Source organism: Erpetoichthys calabaricus, chromosome 8 (assembly GCF_900747795.2).
Source record: "Erpetoichthys calabaricus chromosome 8, fErpCal1.3, whole genome shotgun sequence".
In the NCBI taxonomy this organism is placed as follows: domain Eukaryota; kingdom Metazoa; phylum Chordata; class Cladistia; order Polypteriformes; family Polypteridae; genus Erpetoichthys; species Erpetoichthys calabaricus.
Window position 1 is genome coordinate 170,903,855 of NC_041401.2, and position 20,427 is coordinate 170,924,281.

At 40.1% G+C, this 20,427-nt stretch overlaps 1 protein-coding gene across 1 annotated transcript in view; it reads right to left on the bottom strand.

Moving 5' to 3' along the window:
* The window catches only part of fhad1 (forkhead-associated (FHA) phosphopeptide binding domain 1), a 120,639-nt gene that overhangs the window by 91,821 nt on the left and 8,391 nt on the right, over positions 1-20,427 (bottom strand). Inside the window, exons 2-7 of the mRNA XM_051931318.1 lie at positions 10,516-10,628; positions 7,869-8,075; positions 7,027-7,291; positions 5,120-5,214; positions 966-1,190; positions 736-859 (exon numbers count right to left, since the gene is read on the bottom strand). Of these exons, the coding sequence (XP_051787278.1) occupies positions 736-859; positions 966-1,190; positions 5,120-5,214; positions 7,027-7,291; positions 7,869-8,075; positions 10,516-10,611 (1,012 nt within the window). The 5' untranslated portion in view covers positions 10,612-10,628. The remainder of the gene's footprint in view (positions 1-735; positions 860-965; positions 1,191-5,119; positions 5,215-7,026; positions 7,292-7,868; positions 8,076-10,515; positions 10,629-20,427) is intronic.

Genomic DNA, 20,427 nt, shown 5'->3' on the forward strand with positions numbered 1-20,427 from the left:
AGTTACCAAACTCTGTTGGGCCCTTCAGCAAGGCCCTTAACCTGCACTTGCTGAGCACTTTGAGTAGCAAGAAAAACATTATATAAATGCAAAGAATTATTATTATTATTAATTTCTTTCGCTATTTCAATAACTTTTAATTTAAAACCAGCTTCATATTTTCTTCTGATCGAACGCTCCATCATAGATAAGGGATGCTCTTACGATAAAGGTGTATGAGGGTGTGAGATACAAAAACAGAAATCAGTACAAACGTCGCTTTGGAATAGTTTGGGTATTACCGTGTGGTAACGTAGGCACAATACATAGAAAAGAAAGGCTGTGTGCTCCGTGGTTACTCTCTCAGGCATATCATAATCTCTTGGACCAATACCGTGAATTTTCTGCATTCGACTTGTACAACTGACATTATAAAATATCGAAAATTATACGGTAAAATCAAGCCCCGACTGAGAACTTAAACATGAGTATATACGGTAATATTTTAGTGTATTTACACTGTATAATATGAATGGTATCCAGAACATTACGGTCTTAGTAAAACTGGTAGTTTTTCTATTGAGTTGAAGTTAGAAATGAGGTTTATGTTGGCAATATGCCTCTTAGGATAATGAATGTCCCATCTGCTTCTGATCTGAAGCTATGTTCCATATTTGTCCCTGTGTTTTTGTCTTTTATTAATCAACAGAGTTTAATCAGTTCATGAATGGCCTTAGCCAGCATATCTAGTGTCACCTGCTGACATGGTGTTCTCCCGCCGCAGTCTCTCCATGTCACTCTTCAGACTAGTGATCTCCAGGTCTCTCTCGGTGAGGGAGTGTCTCATTACTTCACTGGAGCCTTTCTGGAGTTTAACCATCTAAATCAGAAACACCAGGACTCATGTTAAGAGATGCATCTGCCCTTCTCAGCCAAGTACAACTGTGGATTTAAGAAAACTCAAAACCGTCCAACTAGTCTTGTACCTGTTCTCTTAAGACTTGAATCTCTTCTTCTTTTGCCATGATATCCTTTTCAAGCCCTTGAGGTTTTTTCACCATATTGTTGTCGATGCCATTCTGAGACACCTGGTACTGCAGTGAGGTTACTTTATCCCGTAGACTGGCGATCACTATGTCCTTGTTCCTGGAGTCTGCCTCAAACAGCAGCAAACGACTAACTTCATCCTCAAGCCGCAGAAGTCTCTGTTCCTGTAAAATATTTGAGGACATGCCTGAGAGTTTTAAGCACATTAAGACCATTTATTTCTTGAGTAATGAATAAGGCTTTAAATCACATATGATCCATCCATCCATCCATTATCCAACCCGCTATATCCTAACTACAGAGTCACAGGGGTCTGCTGGAGCCCAGCCAACACAGGGCGCAAGGCAGGAAACAAACCCTGGGCAGGGTGCCAGCCCACCACAGGGCGCATACACACACACACACACACACACACACCAAGCACACATTAGGGACAATTTAGAATCGCCAGTGCACCTAACCTGCGAGTCTTTGGACTGTGGGAGGAAACCCACGCAGACACGGGGAGAACATGCAAACTCCATGCAGGGAGGACCTGGGAAGCGAATCCAGGTCTCCTTAATGCGATGCAGCAGCGCTACCACTGCGCCACCGTGCCGCCCTCACATATGCTCACATCGCAAAAAAAAAAAGAAAAAAACATCCAAGAAAGGCAAATCCATACTGAAATACACAATTCTTTATTACAGTATGTCTTGTTAGACCAGCAATGTGGCCTAATGGACAAAATGGATGGGAACCACAAGCTTACAGGCTGCAGAATAATAAACTCACACAGTTATTGGGTAAGAGGTGACAATTAGCATGTAAATCAGGGAAAATATGAAAAAACAATAAAACAAAGGGTGAAAAAGATTTAATTAACAACATGTCATGTCAGTGTCTAACACACTTAATCCAGACCAGGGTTGTGGGGGATGCTAGAGCCTACCCCAGTTAGCACAGGGCACAAGACAGGAACAAACCCTGGACAGGGTGCCAGTCCATCGCAAGGCAAACACACACACAAACACCAAACACACACTGGAGACAATTTAGCATCAACACAATTAACAACATCAAGTATTTTTATAAAAATTTCCCTGACAGAGTTTAGACATAAAAGCAGCTGTTCCAAGGGTGGGCACCACAAGTTCAGTAGCAGAGACCAGTACTCCCCTCCTGTTTCCCGTACTGGTCAGCTGACTTTTTCTAAAAGGCCATTTTAGTGCTCCCTTAAACTGCCCCTTGAGGCCATGGATTTGAACCAAAAGGTGTGTGCTGCAACAAAAGGCAAATTCGAAGAAAACGAGGACTGAGGACGTGCTGGAGGCTTGAAACCACTAAGCAATTATGCTCAATTTGTAAGACTAAAAGACTACATAACACTGCAATGCACTCAGTTCATTTACCTATGCAATTCTCAAGATCTCTATGATAGTAAATACCTTGGTTGTTCTAATAGATGAGTTATTTTATATTTTTTCCAGTTTCACAATAGGAAAATATCCACTCAATTCCAACAAAAAGCTCTGTTGAAGAAGAACAGGCCCGAGGTTGAAACATCCTATGGATTTCTTTACATTCAACATTAGTAGTGTCACATAGCTGTGAAGATACTGTTTATGCTTCATACATAGTAAAGTGAAAAATGAAAAGATCCAAAAAAGGTGCATACAATAACGAATATTTGTATTTAAATGGAGAAAAACTGACAAGACTGAGAGACATCGCAAAGCAACCCAAGAAAAAAAAAATGTTCTGAAAAGTTCATCATCAGCTACATCCAGACACAAGGTACAAGTCAAGTTCTGTCAGCAATGGGGGCCTTTACATTTCATCCATCAAGTGAAATAGAAAGTCAGTCTTTATATGGTAAAACACTATAGGACATCAGCACATCACGTCAGATGTAAATATTCTGAAAAATGTGATACTTGAGAGAATTTGCGAAATCTGTGAATACAATTAGATAACTGTGGACTTCACAATTTTCAATTACTTTCACACAGTAAATAGGAACGAGTATTCAAAGACCGTAGCCAAATCCCCAAACTTGTGATACATGTGGAGTTCGATTACTTAGCAGCTAACTGAGATTTCTAGTATCATTGTTAATTAAAGGTAACTTGTGCAGTTCTCCATTGTCGCTTGTACCTTGGTTCATGGCCAGACCTACTATCAAGGGGACTTAGTTGTGCACTCTGGGCACCTGTTTGGAAAGCAGCCTGATAACAAAGAAAGTCCAAGTTCTCACCGACAGTATTTAGTCTGATGTGTCAGTCCTGCTCTGGGGTGGCCAGTAGAAGGAGTCCAGATCTTGGGACAGTCAGTTGAAACTTTGCCTACAGTCACACCACAATGGAGTAGCTTGATCCATTGTGTCTGGCAATGTTGACACATAACATGCCTCTTTCCTTGCTTCTGGTGACATTCAAGGCATTATGGAATGCACTAACAATATGCCTATGGCCTACGTCTTTGATTAAGGCTTTTTCAAAGCATTGTTTCACTTGGACCTTGCTGGGTAAAAAAACAAAACCTTTGTGTGTTTGAAAAATTGTTAACGCCTCACTGCTCAACCCACATTGCTGGTTGGAGGGTCTAAAACAAACTGACTACTCTTTGTGAAAGTACAGAAAATGTTCTGCTTAATTTTTCTATCAGTACAGGTACAGTCGACCCTTGATATACCACCGGCCTGACATGCGAACAACTTGCTTTACAACCAAAATTTTTGTTTTGAATTACGACCAACATCTTGCATTACGAATGCGGTCACGTGTATCCGCTTGTGCGATTGTAAACAAACAGCCGAGAGCGTTTGTAAACGTCAGTCGGAGCCCAGATACATGTGTTTGTGGACGTAATTTCGGTCAGTGCAGTGCTTTATATAATTTATTTCAATAATTGCTAAGGAGGGAAGCAAAACGAAGAAGGAAATTGTGTGGAAATATGAGAGTGGCGTTCGTGTGACCGATCTCGCTAATATGTCGAAATCCACCATCTCAACAATTTTACAAAGAAAAGATTTGTATAAGGAAACTCCTTCCAAACAATAACCACCTTCCATTTCATTCTCCTCCTCCTTTCCTCCTGCAAGCCAAAGATGTCAACTTAAATGGTGAGTACAGTATGAAATTGTTGTTTCTGGTAGGCTAGGCACTTTTTATAACTTTTTGGTTAGTACATTAGAAAAAGTATTGGTGTTTTTGGTAAATTATGCACATTATACAACCCTTTTCTATTAAAAAAGTTAAGTAAGTGTTGCTGTGGGCGGTTCGGAACACATTAAGGGCATTTCCATTATTTCTTATGGAAAAAATAGTCTTGACTTACAACTAACTTGAGTTACAACCAGCCCTTGCGAATGAATTGAGTTTGTAAGTCAAGGGTCCACTGTATATGTCTCTGCAGCACACAGGTAGTCGGGAACACAAAAGTTCAAAGAAGAAGGAACAACCCTCAACACTTAGATCTGAGCCTTTATTTTAGCTAAAATTATTATATTAAGATGATATCAAATGTGATGGACAGCGCGGGCTCTTTCCTGGATGGGAGGCTGTCGTAAAGGAAGAACTGGGGGAGCAGATGTGCACAGGGCACTGCCTCCACCCAAACGCTAGATGGAAGACCCCCTGGGTTGCAGCGGCAGTGCAATGGATTCCCGCAAGGCTCCATGGGAGTTGGACTTTAGCATAGTCCTGTTGGATCCTTTGTGGGCTGCCAGGGGGAGCTGCAGAGCCCTATTTTGGGCCTCCACCACACCTTGGAGTACTTACAGATAATTCTGATGGGCCACTTGAAGTGCTCCCAGACACAGCATACAAGTGACTGCCTCACTTCATTCATGGAGCCAGAGTCGGGAGGAAGAGGGATGAAGCATGCCAGAGGAGTAGTGAAAGTAGAAGACAGAAAGAGAGAGAAAAAAAAGAAAAAAAGAAACTTCTGTACTGTCTGTTTATTGGTGCTTTGTACTGTGCTGGGCACTGGGCAACAAAGTAAAGGGTTTCCACAGCAGCAAATAAAACATGTGTGTGTTGCTGGACTTGTGCTTGGTGTCTGTCTGCGTCCGGTTTGGGGAGCTGGTGCACCCCCTAGTGGCCAAACATACCTTTTCTAGAAGAAGCTCTTCCACATTCTGTGATGAAGAAGTTATAGGTGCACTCCTGGCTGAGCGTCCCATTCCAGCATTACTGGTCCAGGAGCCTAAAACAATCAGAAATATTTATAAGTGATTTCTATTTGCAAGGCATAGGCAAAACTTTTAACACTTAACAACAAGAAAGAATTTTTTACAAATAAAATTATTTCACATTTTAATGCTAACCATGTGTGACCCAGTAGAGGTGGCAATCCTTTGCTGAACATAAATGTTATTCTAAACCCAAGTTCTTGCAATTCACTGTGGTGTGTGTGAATTGGGTGTGCAGCCTATCCAACCAGCAAGGGGTGCCAGGCAGAAACCAGCCCAGGACAGAGGGCCAGTCCAACACAGCACACCATATTCATTCAGGCAACACTTTAGTTAAGGTACTGCAAACAGCATCTTTTAATTATTGACTCTTATGTACCAAGACTGTAATGAAGGCTTCTTTTGGTGTTAATGACACCTACAGAGAGCATCAGTCAGGTGGTTATTCATCTCTGTGCAGTGTGGCATTTGATATGCTGGTAAAATTACCACTGAATATAAAGGATTTATAGGCCATATGTTGAAATAAATAATATCAAGATAAATACGGGTCACTTATGACACTCCTAACCATTCTAAAGTGAAGTTACTTTAGCAGGCCACACTGCACTGATATGAATAGACATTTTATTGATGCTTTGTAAGTGTCACTAAAACCAGAAGACAGCTTTGTTAGGGTCTAGTTACATAAGACTAAATTAGTAGTTTTTGCAGTACCTAAAGTAAGTGTTACCTTAATACTATATGACCAGATTGATATAATATGTCTTTGGGGATAAAACATAAATACAAGGAAGAGAACCCATGCAGACATGTTGAGAAACATACAGACTCCACAATGACTTGGTGTGGGATTTGAACCCAGGACCTGTGATTTACTGGTGTTAAACACTGTGCCACCTTGCCAACCATAAAGACAGTTAATGGACAAAAACAAAGTTCTGAGCCAGTTTACTTGTCTCTACTACAAACAAGCTTACACTGTCTAAGCTCAGAATTTAGATTTGTTGGAACATCTCATCAAAAAAAAAAATTACAAATAATAATTTCTTGGGCAGCACAGTGGCACAGTGGGTAGCGCTGCTGCCTCGCAGTTAGGAGACCTGGGTTCGCTTCCCGAGTCCTCCCTGTGTGGAGTTGCATGTTCTCCCCGTGTCTGCGTGGGTTTCCTCTGGGTGCTCCGGTTTCCTCCCACAGTCCAAAAACATGCAGGTTAGGTGCTTTGGCGATCCTAAATTGTCCCTAGTGTGTGCTTCGAGTGTGTGTGTGTGTGTGTGTCCTGCGGTGGGCTGGCGCCCTGCCCGGGATTTGTTCCTGCCTTGTGCCCTGTTGGCTGGGATTGGCTCCAGCAGACCCCCATGACCCTGTGTTAGGATATAGAGAGTTGTGTAATGACTGACTGATGGATGACTAATAATTTCTTAATAATAATTTTACTATTTAACTGCCTTTAAGGCTTTCTCTAATATGACCTTTAAAAATCACTGCAGAATAATCAACTCACACAGTTTTGGGTAAGAGGTGACAACTCTCAATTTAAATTGGGGAAAGTTTTAAAATACAATGAAACAAAGGGTGAAAAAGATGCAATTAACAACATGTCATGCCAGTTTATAATCTGCTTAATCCAGACCAGGATCATGGGGGATGCTGGAGCCTATCCCATCTTGCAAAGGGCACAAGGCAGGAACAAAGCCTGGACGCACCTGCATGGACACACACCCACAAACCAAACACACACATGGGCCAATTTAGCATTGCAGCAATTAACAACATCATTTATTTTTATAAAGATACGCTTTACAGAGTTTAGACAATAAACGCACCTGTTTTAAGGGTGGGCACCCCAGGTTCAGTAGCAGAGACCAGCACTCCCTTCCTGTTTCCGGAACTAGTCGGTCGACTTTTCATAAAGGGCCTTTTGGTGCTTCCTGAAACTGCCCCTTGAGCCCATGGATTTGAACCAGAAGATGTGCGCTGCAAGAAGGGCAACTGGGATGAAGACGAGGACTGAGGACGTGCTTGGGGCTCCTCAATGAGCTGCAGTTGTCCTTGCCAAGCCACACGATGAGTCATTGGAGGGCAGGAGACCTGAGATGAGTACATAGAGGTGAGGAAGTTTTAAAGCCATGAATACAGCATGAGCTGATAGTAAATTAAGTAGGAGTGAAAACACAAATTTCATGTAGCTCATCTTTCACAAATAAAAAATAAATATAAACAACCATAAACTAAATGCAACTCTAGATTGTACAGCTCACTGGCAAAAAAGAGTTCATGCATATCTCAGCAGCAAAGCTCGCCATAGTGCAATCACCGCACTGGACATGTTCTGTCTGAGGAGCTTGCACACCGTGCTGGACACAGCCATCATTCTCTGAATGACGGCATAAATAGTACAATATATTAGTATAGTAAAAAAAAGTATAGCCACAGAAAATATGATTAAAACCTAAGAAAAGAAAGTCATGAAGATTTGATGGAAATGACAAATCTATGGAAAATACAAACGAGGGAGAAAAGAAAAAAATCTAAAATCTCTCCGTGGTTAATATGTAAACTGCTACATACAATAAATATGAATGGAAAAAAAAGACATTTCAAAACTTTACTAGAGATACTTTTGCCCTTTTTATGGAATGTCAAAGAAAGGAAGCAACCAGCATACTGAAGGAGTGTGTTCAACTATAAGCTCATAGGTTGGACCTCCAAATCCAAATCGCAGTACGTCCCTTGGAGCCAAGCGCACTGAGGCATTCTGGATTCGACAGTCATTCACAAAAGAGCCATGCTGAGAGTTGAGATCTCGGAGTACAAAGCAGCCCTCAGTCTCACTGAAATCAATGAGAGCATGGCGGTCTTCAATCCCACTATTCTGGGGAAAAAGCAAGAAAGACAACTTGGCTTAATAAAATGGATGAATCAGGACATTTCCTAGAATATTGGTGGTTATATATATATATATATATATATATATATATATATATATAAAACATTCTTACACTCAAGTTATATCAACTCAGACTCATGGAGGGCTCACAAATCAACGCTAATGGCAATGAGGCACAAGGCCAGAACCAAACCTGGATGGGCCCATTCATGCACAGATCTATGTAAGAGCTTATTTACAGTGAGTTGCCAGTTTATTAGGTACACTTCCAGCTTAATACAAATTCAGCATTCCATCAACGTTATGTCATTGGGTTCTGGAGTGTGATATAAGTCAGTTGGCATTCAACCGAGCATTGGAATGGGCAAAAAACAAATGATCTTGGTGACTTTGAACTTGGCGTGATAGTTGCCGCTTGGTGCATCAGTTCTGGTATCTCCCATATGGCTGGATTTTCACATACAACCCTTTTTTAAGGGTTTATTGGGAATGGTGCACAAATCAGAATACTACCAGTGATAGGCAAACCTGTGAACAAAAATTCCTTGTGAATCAGGAGTGACAAAGGAGAATAGCAAGAATCATACAAGCAAACAAATGAGCATATCACATCCAGATTCAACCATGATGTGCAGAACATCACCTCAGAATGCACCACTTATCAGGTTTTGTCTAGAATGGACAACTGAAGATGACAAAGGACATGTCAAGTGTTAATGTTGTCAGCGAAAAACAAGAAAGCACTTCTCCAGAAGGCATAGAAGCATCAAACCGGGATTACTGATAAGTACAATAAAATCGGGAGTGGTCTCCACTAGACTTTCTCGTATACTCAAATATGGGGATGGATACTTGAGGAGTAAACCACAAGACAATGATTATATTTTTATATTATGTACAATCAAATCAAATTAATAAAATATTTAACAATTATTATAAAAGTAAAGTTGAATAAATTAGACTCTGCTGCTGTATGAATAAAAGATAAAATACCATTTCCGGTTAATGGAAATAGCCCAAAAGTTGCTAGAAATCTACATTTTGTACCTAATACTTGTATGCAAAATTTGGTTGACCTAAGTGAAAACGTACTCAAGTTATCGTGTTTACATACACACACACACAGACAGACACACAGACATAATTCCAAAAATGGTATTTTCGGACTCAGAGAGGTCTAAAACGTTGAGATTCATCAAAATCTCAAAATGGAATTTTTGGACGATTACAATACTTTCCCTCTACTTCATATACGAGAAAGTCAGTGAGGTTTTAAACGTTGAGATTTATCAAAATCTCGACATCAAATCTTTGGACGATTGCAATACTTTCCCTATACTTCATATACAAGAAAGTAAAAAAAGTGGTTTGGTTCCTTTTGCATCAAGCTGATGGAAGGATCCGAATTTCACACAAGCAATGAGAGTCCATGGAGCCATTCTGTTTGCTTCCAAATTTCAGGCCTATGGTAACAGTTGATGGCATTTGGAATGTTTTCTTGGCACACTTTTAGGGCCTCAATAACCAACATTAAAGAACATCTGAAAGGACAGGTGAATATGAACATCGCTTCTGACCAAATTCTTCCCTTCATCACTACAGTTTTTTCTGCATAGGTACCACATTACTGAACTACCCAAATGACATCTTGCAGAATCCATGCCCAGATTAATTTATGCTGTCTTGAAGGCCAAAGGCCGTCCAACACCCCAATAGGCAGGTGTACCTAATAAACTGGCAACTCTGTGTATAATCTTCAGTCTAATTAACTGGCAGCTCTTTGGGATGCAGGAGATAAAAAAAACAAAGTGCCTGAAGAAAAACTAAAGAAAAACATAGGGGAATTGTGCAAACTCTTTTTAAAGACTGACTAGGCAGAAGGTGTGAACCCAGGGTACTAGATATGCAAAGCAGCAGTTGTACCAACTTAGCTGCCATACTTATCTTATTTAGTTAAAGGAATTGTCACACACGTGCGACTAGGAGGGAGCCGAGTGGACCAAGTGAAGGTAATTACCCACCAGGCCAGGGGGTGGCGGGATACACTAAACCTACTTCTGTTATCTCTGCAGGCCAAATACGGGGAAACCTGCCTGATTCAACATCACCTCCGGTTCTGGCGCACAGATTGATGCCACTTCTGGTTCTGGCCAAATGACATCACTTCCGCCTTTTGGCTTATAAAGCCGCCATCTGTTCCAAACCTTTTCAGTTTAGTTCAGGACTCAAAACCATGCACATGAGTGCTCTTTTGAAGCCCTTTTGCAGCCAGGGGACAATATATGGGTGGCTGCCCCAAACCTTTTTGTGTGTGTTGAGGCTGTTCATTTCACAGAATATACTTACAGATGAATAAAATATGGAAATGATTGACATTGACTGAATTTGTTTCACATTTCTGTGTTTTAGAGAGCAAAATATTTACCTGCAAACACAGGTCACAGTCGTCTCTTCTCCCTAGACTAGTGGTCTTTGGACGAAGTGGAAAAAGCCCCTCAGATGTTTTCAGATATGCCCTCATGTTGAACTCCAATGAAGCTGAAAATGAGAACACGTGAATCAAAGACTTAATGTTTGAACTAGATGCAACAGTCCACTTCTGACTGGTAATCAATACAAGTAAATGTACTACGTTAGTGAATGTAAAATGAAGATTGATTGCAGGGGTGTTTTCATTTTTAATGCATGACAAATCCGAAAGCTTGGCAGTATTCTCCTTTGGGCCATTTTAGAAAATAAAACCAACTTCAATATAATTTCAGTTTTATTTTTGTAATTAAACAACAATCTGACAAGAAATAAAATATGATTAAGGAGCAACAACAAGGAAATACTGAAGGAAACTAAACACCAGTTCATTCTACTCTCCTAAGTCAATATATTCATTTTTAGCTTGTGCCTGTCGATTCTCAGGCGCCAGTGAATGGAGTTCTAAATGTCTTCCTTGATCTGTTGAAATGACACTTTACTCTTTCTGGTCTGTTGTTAATCCATTTTTATGCCTTTCATTAGCTATTAGTGATACTAATAAAGAAGTTAATTAAGAATTATCCGTGATACACAGGCCTCCTTCTAGGTGGTAGAGGGAGAATGAGTTTGTGTCTGTCTCCATCACCATGTATTTTCCTTAAAATGTCTTAATCATTTTAAATTGTAAATGATGTGTCTCTTCCACAGCATTGTTGCTAGCTGCTTTTCTAAATGTGTATGACAGTGCAAGGCAGGTTCGGGGCTGGATGTTAGTGGGTGGGGGCAAAAGGGAGATTTTACAGTTTTGCACTAGTGTGTCTTGCATACAGGTGTGTTCGTGGAATGGAGCTTTATAGATTCCCTTCCTTCTATCTTTTTCTGTAGTAGTAGACACATTTGATGTCTTTATAATCTGATAATGGTTTGTATAAGTACTTTCTACTATCTTTTCCTGTAAAATTAAATCTAAAAAAACAATTGCACCATGGGTTTCCTAAGGCACTGCCTTTATGGCTGTTTCTGTTTCCACCAAACCAGGCCTCAATTCACTGTGTTGCTCTATTTGAATAGCAACTGCAGACAGATGGGTAGATGAAGGTCATTATTCTACAACAACTTACCCCATACCCATCCTCAAGCTCTCATAAATCATGTAGTTTGACAGTTCATTAATATTTTGTTTTTTAATAAAGATTTCACATGGAATGGGTGTGTTTTTCTGAAATTGCCTGAATTTTTTAGGATTATTATTATTAATAACTAGGGGGCTTTGCTTGCCAACCCCCCGGCCTGCACTATGCGCCAGCCACTTCACATCTCTGCCGCTCGCGTATGTGGATTTCACTTTCACCAAACAACAAATCTTTTAATTCTTGCGGATACGCCTCTTCATTGGGAAGAAACATGACTTTTCCGTGATGGCAACACGAATTAGACGATCTACAAGTCTCCGACTTAAAGTTTAAATCTGAATGGTATATTTGATCTCTTTTCACTGTTCCACTATTTCACCGAGTAATAATTTCCATTTGTTTGCACTAATGCAATCTTTACTATCAATTTTTTTCAGACTTTCGAATTTTAGTACTTCCATTATCTCTAACCTGTTCTGCATGTTTATCTCGCCAACGTTTTTGAATTCTTTACGACTTTGTACTTTGTCATCTACTCTTTGTCTTTTATTTTCAGCCCCAGGCATGGTTAAATCTCTTGGCACAAAGTCTCGTCTCGTGGGACTTGAAAGTATCTCTCTGACAAAGTCACATCTCGTCCCAAGATTTTTTTGTATAATAGAAAGATGTCATAAGTAGTAATAGTATTGTCGTGTGTACAGAATACAGTGAAATTCTTACTTGTGTGTCTGATCAACAGGTTAAAGCAAGTAGTTGATGATATGTACAAAATAAAGAGATAGTCTTTTCAAGACACATCATTATTTGCAGTGGTGTCCACTGCTATTTGTTATCAAGCTTCGCAGTTAATTGGCAAGGCGAGAGCCTTTAAATCACAGGGCTGACAATTCATTTTCTGCTTTTGGCTCAAGCAGTTATTTATTCAGCATTCTGTGCTTCAATTACAAAAGAAAATGCAGCACAAGCCCTGTTTTCTAAACATTAGCATAATGATCACGTTAGAACTGCACGATACAAAATGAAGGATGTTTAGTTTGCGTGGTATTCTGCTGTCATTTGTGGTGCTTTAGAACAGGGGTAGGCAACGTCGGTCCTGGAGTGCCACAGTATGTGCAGGTTTTTGTTCCAACCCAGTTCCTTAACGAGAACTCAATTATTGCTGATGAAGCACATATTGCTTAAGTGACATTTTAATGCTTCATTTTAGTGGTCTCGCTTGTCAAGGTTCTCCAACCTTAATTGCTTATTTCAATCTTAAACTGCTGCATTCAGTGTTTTAATTGCTCCTTATTAGCAATAAGATGTAAAACAGGGGTAGGCAATGTCGGTCCTGGTGAGCCGCAGTGGCTACAGGTTTTCATTCAACCCAATTGCTTAATTAGAAACCAATCATTGCCAATCTCAGACCTTATTTAATTTTATGGCTTGTTAGTCTGTGCAATGTAAGGCTTTTATATCGTAGATTTTTTTCCTTTCCAAGGATATCATCCAAATGATTTGAAGCCTAAAACAGATCATTTTCAGTCTGTCACATTTTTCTATTAAGTGTTTTATTAAATCAAACCGTGCATGATGAACACACACAGATGTAATTGGAAAAAAGCTAGCTGGAGAACTGCTGGCTGCTTTGTCTTTTACATCTTATTGCTAATAAGGAGCAATTAAAACACTGAATGCAGCAGTTTAAGATTGAAATAAGCAATTAAGGTTGGAGAACCTTAACAAGCGAGACCACTAAAATGAAGCATTAAAATGTCACTTAAGCAATATGTGCTTCATCAGCAATAAACGAGTTCTCGTTAAGGAACTGGGTTGGAACAAAAACCTGCACATACTGTGGCACTCCAGGACCGACGTTGCCTACCCCTGCTTTAGAAAACTCTCCAGAGCTAGTAAATGAAGTAACCTCATTACAATAGTGAAATATAAATGATCGCATAGCTTCGAACTCTTGATTTCTTGTCTGCTTTTTCCAGTCAGTGGTGTTCGAAAACTACAGCACTGTGTCACACACTGAAGTCTGTTCCCATTTGTACAGAATCAGAGCCGAATGTGGTGACTTATTTAATAAAGGCGTTCATTAAAAGCGGCAAACTGCTTCTGAAAAAGGGAACCGGTAGGAAAGGTTTGTTCAGAATGCAAACTACTCTAAGGAGAGCCTATGGCTCATTTACACCCTCTGCTGGTGAAGAATATTATTCTAGATTTCAGGTTGTTGGGTAGCAGCTCAACAAGAAATTTTTCTCTTTAGTTTATTGCCGTAATAACACTCACTTCCTTGCAACTGAATTTGGTGAAGCTTACAAAAAATAAAACATAAGTGCAAACATACAACACATGGACATCAGTGAAATTATTCCCCATAACTCTCTGTCTCTATGTGAGCTCTTAACTAGATATTGGGATCTCTGTCATTATATCTATTAGAGTCCACTGTCTTATGTCTTATTTAACTTAACTTATTTAACAAACTGTGTCTGTGAATAATTTACTGAAGGGCTGAACAAAATTTTTGGTTACTGAAGACTGATCCATTAATTTCTTAACGCAGGGTTGCATTGAGTGGCACCTATCCATGGAACACTGGGCACAAGGGAGAAATAATTTCTGGACATGGTGCCAGTCTGTTATAAATGCTATCAGAAGCACACCAAACTACTTTAGACTAAATGATCCAATGCAGGATTCACCTTTAATTTGTGACAATAATAAGCTACTGTATAATCTTGCAATGGGCGGCATGGTGGTGCAGTGGGTAGTGCTGCTGCCTCGCAGTTAGGAGACCCAGGTTCACTTCCCAGGTTCTCCCTGCGTAGAGTTTGCATGTTCTCCCCGTCTCCGCGTGGGTTTCCTCCGGGTGCTCCGGTTTCCTCCTACAGTCCAAAGACATATAGGTTAGGTGCATTGGCGATTCTAAATTGTCCCTAGTACTGTATGTGCTTGGTGTGTGTGTGTATGTGCCCTGTGGTGGGCTAGCGCCCTGCCCAGGGTTTGTTTCCTGCCTTGCACCCTGTGTTGGCTAGGATTGGCTCCAGCAGACCCCCGTAACCCTGTAGTTAGGATATAGCGGGTTGGATAATGGATGGATGGATAATCCTGCAACTTTATTCTGCTTGCCTCTCAGTGACAAATAATATTTGCAGAGGTGTGACCAGAACATCATGTGTGGGTGGGCATTTGGCTTGTCTGGGGGGGGGGGGGCAAAAAATATCCATCCATCCATCCCCATTTTTGTAGGGGGGTCAAATAATAATAACAACATAGTTTTATATAACATATAAAAGCAAAAATTGTGGCATAAATCATAACCTATTGTTCAATAAAATTAACAGAGGCAATGGAACTTGTATTATTATTTTTTGAGAACAAATATAGAACTACATCTACAAGGTAAATATCAATAAAGTCAAATGTATACAACATATGAGAGCAAGAACAGAAACGTGGCTTATTGCAGTCATGGGAGGCTATAGGACATCAGTTTCCAGTGTTTAACCTGGATATTATCTACAGGACCAGTCTGCGGTTACTCTTGGCAAATTCTGAAATAAATTCATTCATGTCTAGATTTTCTGTGATGTTTTTCTCATGTGCCAGAATGACTAAATTTCTCTTCCTTGAATGCAGCATTGTTCAGCGGAGTGGAGTGAGAATGCGGTTCAAAGTAGAGAAAGAGCTTTCGCATGCAGCTGAAGACACACCGATGATGAGTACTGTGATGTAGACATGGCTCTGACGTGCGGGATACTAGACGCGTGTTTGTGGAAGCCGACACCGTCTTTTTCTAGAGCTTTTTTCCAAATAGTGTAGCCATGTTTGGTGAATATGTCCTCGCGGTCTGAATTGGAAACACTAAATTTATAGCAGGCAAAGCAAAAGCTGCCATCACGAACAACAGAATATTCAAGCCAGGGTCGAGACTGATACCAGCTTGCACTAAAACATCTGAGTGTCTTTCCGAATGCACGCTTGGGATAATTAATTAAAATGGTCTGGGATGGGCTATCCATATTTAAGTCAGGCAGACCGGACTGTATATTTTGTTGAAGGCAGAGGTTTGGAGTACCCGACACGGGCACAGAGCTGGAGGATTGTGTAGGCTTATCTACATCTTTTGGAGTTTCAGTTCCCGATGTGGGTGCGCTGTGCTAGCAGCGGTGTTGGGGTCAACCGTGGAGCCAGCAGCTTGTGGAGGGACAGATGTTGAAGATGTCTGCTTTTTAATAAGCCACCAATGCATAGCCTTTGGTGTTACCAACCAGAAAATAAAAGAAGAATGGAACATATACGCTGTTTTAATTAAAGAATGCGGTCAACAAGTTCAAAACGTGCTGCAAAATGTGCAGCGAAGTGAACTGTGAGCAGCACGGTGCCTGTCTACAGGAGGAGACACTGACGGATACACCCCAAATTCAAACGGGCCGATTGGAAAGCAACTCAGTTTTGAAAATCAAATGTTATTCTTCTCCGGAGTTTTCATTTCGCAGGGGGAGGCATGGCTTGTCCCTGGGGGGGGGCAGTGCTCACCCCAGCCCCCCCCGTGGTCACACCTCTGAACATTTGGGACAAAGACATATTTTTAATTGATTTATAGATAGATAGATAGATAGATAGATAGATAGATAGATAGATAGATAGATAGATAGATAGATAGATAGATAGATAGATAGATAGATAGATAGATAGATAGATAGATAGATACTTTATTAATCCCAAGGGGTTTAAAATTACAATTCAAACAATTGAGACATGATTAAAGTGCACATTGCAGACTTTGATATTGCCATACCCCAGAAAAAACACTTTCAAAGGGTCATTGTTGATTTCTGTCCCACATTGTTGACTTTTTTTCTCACAATGATTGACAAATTAACCTCCCATGTTAGAAATCTGACATTGAACTTCAACTTGCCTGTCACCTACACAACCTGCTCTTCAATGTATAAAGATGAAACTTTCAGATTATTTGCTAGCAAAATGAAGTCGTTACTCATTGTATACAAGAGTGCTGATAAAAACCATTCACCTCCAGGGCAGGCACATTCATGGAGGTGGGGTAAGATATGGTACTGTTCAGCCAGAAAAGAGATTCAATAGCAAAAAAGACAAAGAGTAAGTTACTGTATATCCAAGTGATGAAAAATTATGTTAAAAGTATGTACAAGAATATTCAAGGGTTCCAAATGCATCACATGTTTGGTGAACTAACTGCTGTATAGACAAAGCAGTACAAGTGTAAGTGTGTATTAGACGAGGGGTTAAATATCAGTTGCTAATTATGACAGAGGTTAGAAGACAGGTTTGTACCCACTGAAGCAAACTAACAGCACATTTCTTTGCACAAACATTACAAAGGCTATCGTAGAACAGTGTAGAAATGTCTTCTTTTTAAGTGAAAAATTAAAACAGTATATGTAAAAATAACAGCAAACTGACTAACACGAAGATCACTCAGGCCCATTGGTTTTCCTGCTGGCCTGCTTCAGTACATCTGAAGTTTGGAGGTGCTTGTGTCAAAGTAGGTGACAAATCCTCTGTTTTCAGAAGCAGAAGAACTGCAAATTTCAAGAGAAACTTGTTTTTTTACTGTTTTAGAGGTGAGAAAGATACTGATCTTGCTTTTAGTTCGAACACAATGGTGCCTGCCTCAAATGTTCGAGTTCACACAGTCTGCGTTGTGAGGAGCAGGGTGGGACTCTGAATCGATCGATCATTTCTATGACTGAGATGCGGTCTTAGTGTGAGTGGTGTGTTGCAGCTTTCAGAGTTGTGACTGCATCTATTCTAAGCGATACTTCTGGATCTAAACGTTGGAGTTCTCTCAATGCCTCATGCAAACATATAAGAAGAGAATACATAATCGTTTTGTTTCCCTGAGGTTATAACAAGATTGCAGAAGTACTGCAGTCTGGGTAGGAGTTGACTTTTGTATTTAACCTTAAGTGAATACTAAGCAAATTAAAATTTGATTTTTCAGATGACTTTTCTGGTAAAGGGTGGCACGGTGGAGCAGTGGTAGTGCTGCTGCCTCACAGTATGGAGACCTGGGTTCGCTTCCCGGGTCCTCCCTTTGTGGAGTTTGCATGTTCTCCCAGTGTCTACGTGGGTTTACTCCCACAGTCCAAAGACATGCAGGTTAGGTGTATTGGCGATCCTAAATTGTGCTTGGTGTGTGGGTGTGTGTGCCCTGCGGTGGTCTGGTGCCCTGACTGGGGTTTGTTCCTGCCTTGTGCCCTGTGCTGGCTGGGATTGGCTCCAGCAGAACCCCGTGATCCTGTGTTAGGATATAGCGGGTTGGACGATGACTGACTGACTGACCTTTTCTGGTAAATAAGAAAGATGCAGGTCATCAAGGACCTACTAAGAAATTTGATACTGCTGGAACAAAAAATAAAAAAATTCCACTTGAATAAAACCATTTTGATGGTCAATACTCAGATTCTGCTCTTCACTGAGAGGCTCCTTAGTCTCCAAAATTTAATAAATACTAAGACAGCCACCTCCTTTTGAAAAAGAGTTTTATGGCTGTCATTTACAAATAGTAGCACAGTAGCATAGGGTTCTAAAATTCAGGTATCTGAGTTTTCAAGAGGAAGGGCCACCAGGAAACAAAAAACAAAATCTGTAGGCTCACGTTGGTGAAGTGATGTGTCCTTCGATGCCTCAATGGCACCTGGTCAGAATGTCATTTGTCAAATACTGCGATTAAGCAGTAAAAAATGTTTTTGCTTAACAGAGATTTTTCAGGTAAGGAAGACAGAAGTGTTGAAGTAACGCAGTTCTGTTCACTACCTATGGCGCTGGAGAGTGGCAACATTGTGCACATGCAAGTGAGAATTTCACTGAACACATGACGATCATGAGCCTGTGACCTTTGAACTCGTAAATCAAGCAGGCACTGACTGCTTCTACACGTTTACATGAAGTTTTACAATCAGCCTTCCAGTTGCTTACAAACTCATCTCCTGTTCAGATTCTTTCCTATGAATTTCCTCCCAACCATCCATGCATTTTCTAAATGTGCTTCATTTCAATATTTACATTTTTATGGTAAAACGGAATTAACTTAATTTGATTACGTTACAAAACATTTGTTTAAGTCCACAAGTATTTGTCCAAATACTTTTCAGCCCCTGAAAAAAGGGGGGCCATGTATAAAAATGTCCATCATTCCTAAACAGCTCATACCATATTTTTGGTAAACCCCTTAAATTAAAGCCGAGAGTCTACTCTTCAATTAAATAATGATTGCTTTATTTCAGATCCATTTTGGTGGCATACAAAGCCTAAATTATGAAAATTGTGTCACTGTGCAAATACTTATGGACCTGACTGCACCTTAGGAGGAACAATTGCAATACGGTTTATTTGTGATTTTCAAAGGATTTTCAGAATGCTGTGTTAGCTGGGTAATTAAACATAATAATACTAAGACCCTATAATATCTTATTTCCTTCCTTTCCGATCTGCTGTTTAATGTTGTATTAACATCAGATAATATTAATATGTTATTCTATTTGCTTGATGCCTTTATAAAGGACTTAGGGTTTGTGCTTAGTATGGGCAAACTGCACAATTTAAACATTGACTGACTGAATTGTAGAATCACACATTAGGGTTTGATGCCAGTGGGAGACTGGGTAAAATGAACCATTATTATACCCTATTGTACAGCACAAGCTTGTCATGAAAAAAAGGAAAATGTCATATGCAGGTCAAAAGCGAACTTTGAGGCTTCACAGATAAAAGAAAGCATCTCTAGGTCTATTTTCAAGACAAAGCTTGAGGGACAGGGTGGGCACTTTTGTACCTAATTTTCTAAAGTGGCTTAATTTGCCAAAGTCAATGCTAATTCATGCTACTAACATCTGGAGACAAGAATACACATACACTGGAGAGACTTATAATTTACTTTGTGCAGCGCATTGTCGACTGATTTCAGGATGCCAGGTCTTGCTCACTTTGTCAGTCTTCATCTTCTTCATTTTTTTTTATGTAGAATAGGTCCCCTCATATGCTGAGTGTTGTTTTGTCAATATAGAGTATTCTATTCAAGTATAACACAAGCAACAATAGAAGAACGCAAATCCTGGTAATGCAGTGACATAAAACCAGGAACTCAAAAGGAGAGCAGGGCATTGGGGCGAAGTTACGTGGTGATCACTGGGAAAAAATAAGTGGATGTGTAGATTGAAATGGAGACATAAATGTCTGGAAACACAATGGCACAGTTAGAAAAGAAATGAATCCAATATTTTCAGGGTAACATCTGGGCACAATTCATGTGAGATCCTCTATGAGAGCACTGCGCCCCACATGTGAGTGGGCAGACAAAGTACTAAGGCCTTTTTTTACCCTCAGTGACAAATAAGGCACAGTGTTGTAGAACTGTAGCTAAGAATGAGGCGTGCTTGTTTTCTAACAGCTAAGCTGAGACAAGTGGGATGCACACAGATCTCTGCGTGTGAGAGCAACAAATAATAAAAATGATAAATAAAAGAAGTGTAAGCCAAAATGTAGATTCCATACTTTTTTTGAACAGTGTGGGGCACATTTAAGGGACTCTAGGGGGATTTACTTCCCCTCTCCACCTAATTATGAGACTCTCATTAACCTGCCTGTGCTATAAATGATTGATACTAAAAGTTGTTCTACAGAATGTAACGATATTTGTAAAGTGCATTGGGATGGCGTTCATTAAACAAAGTCACTATAGTTTGTCATTTTGATTTTAT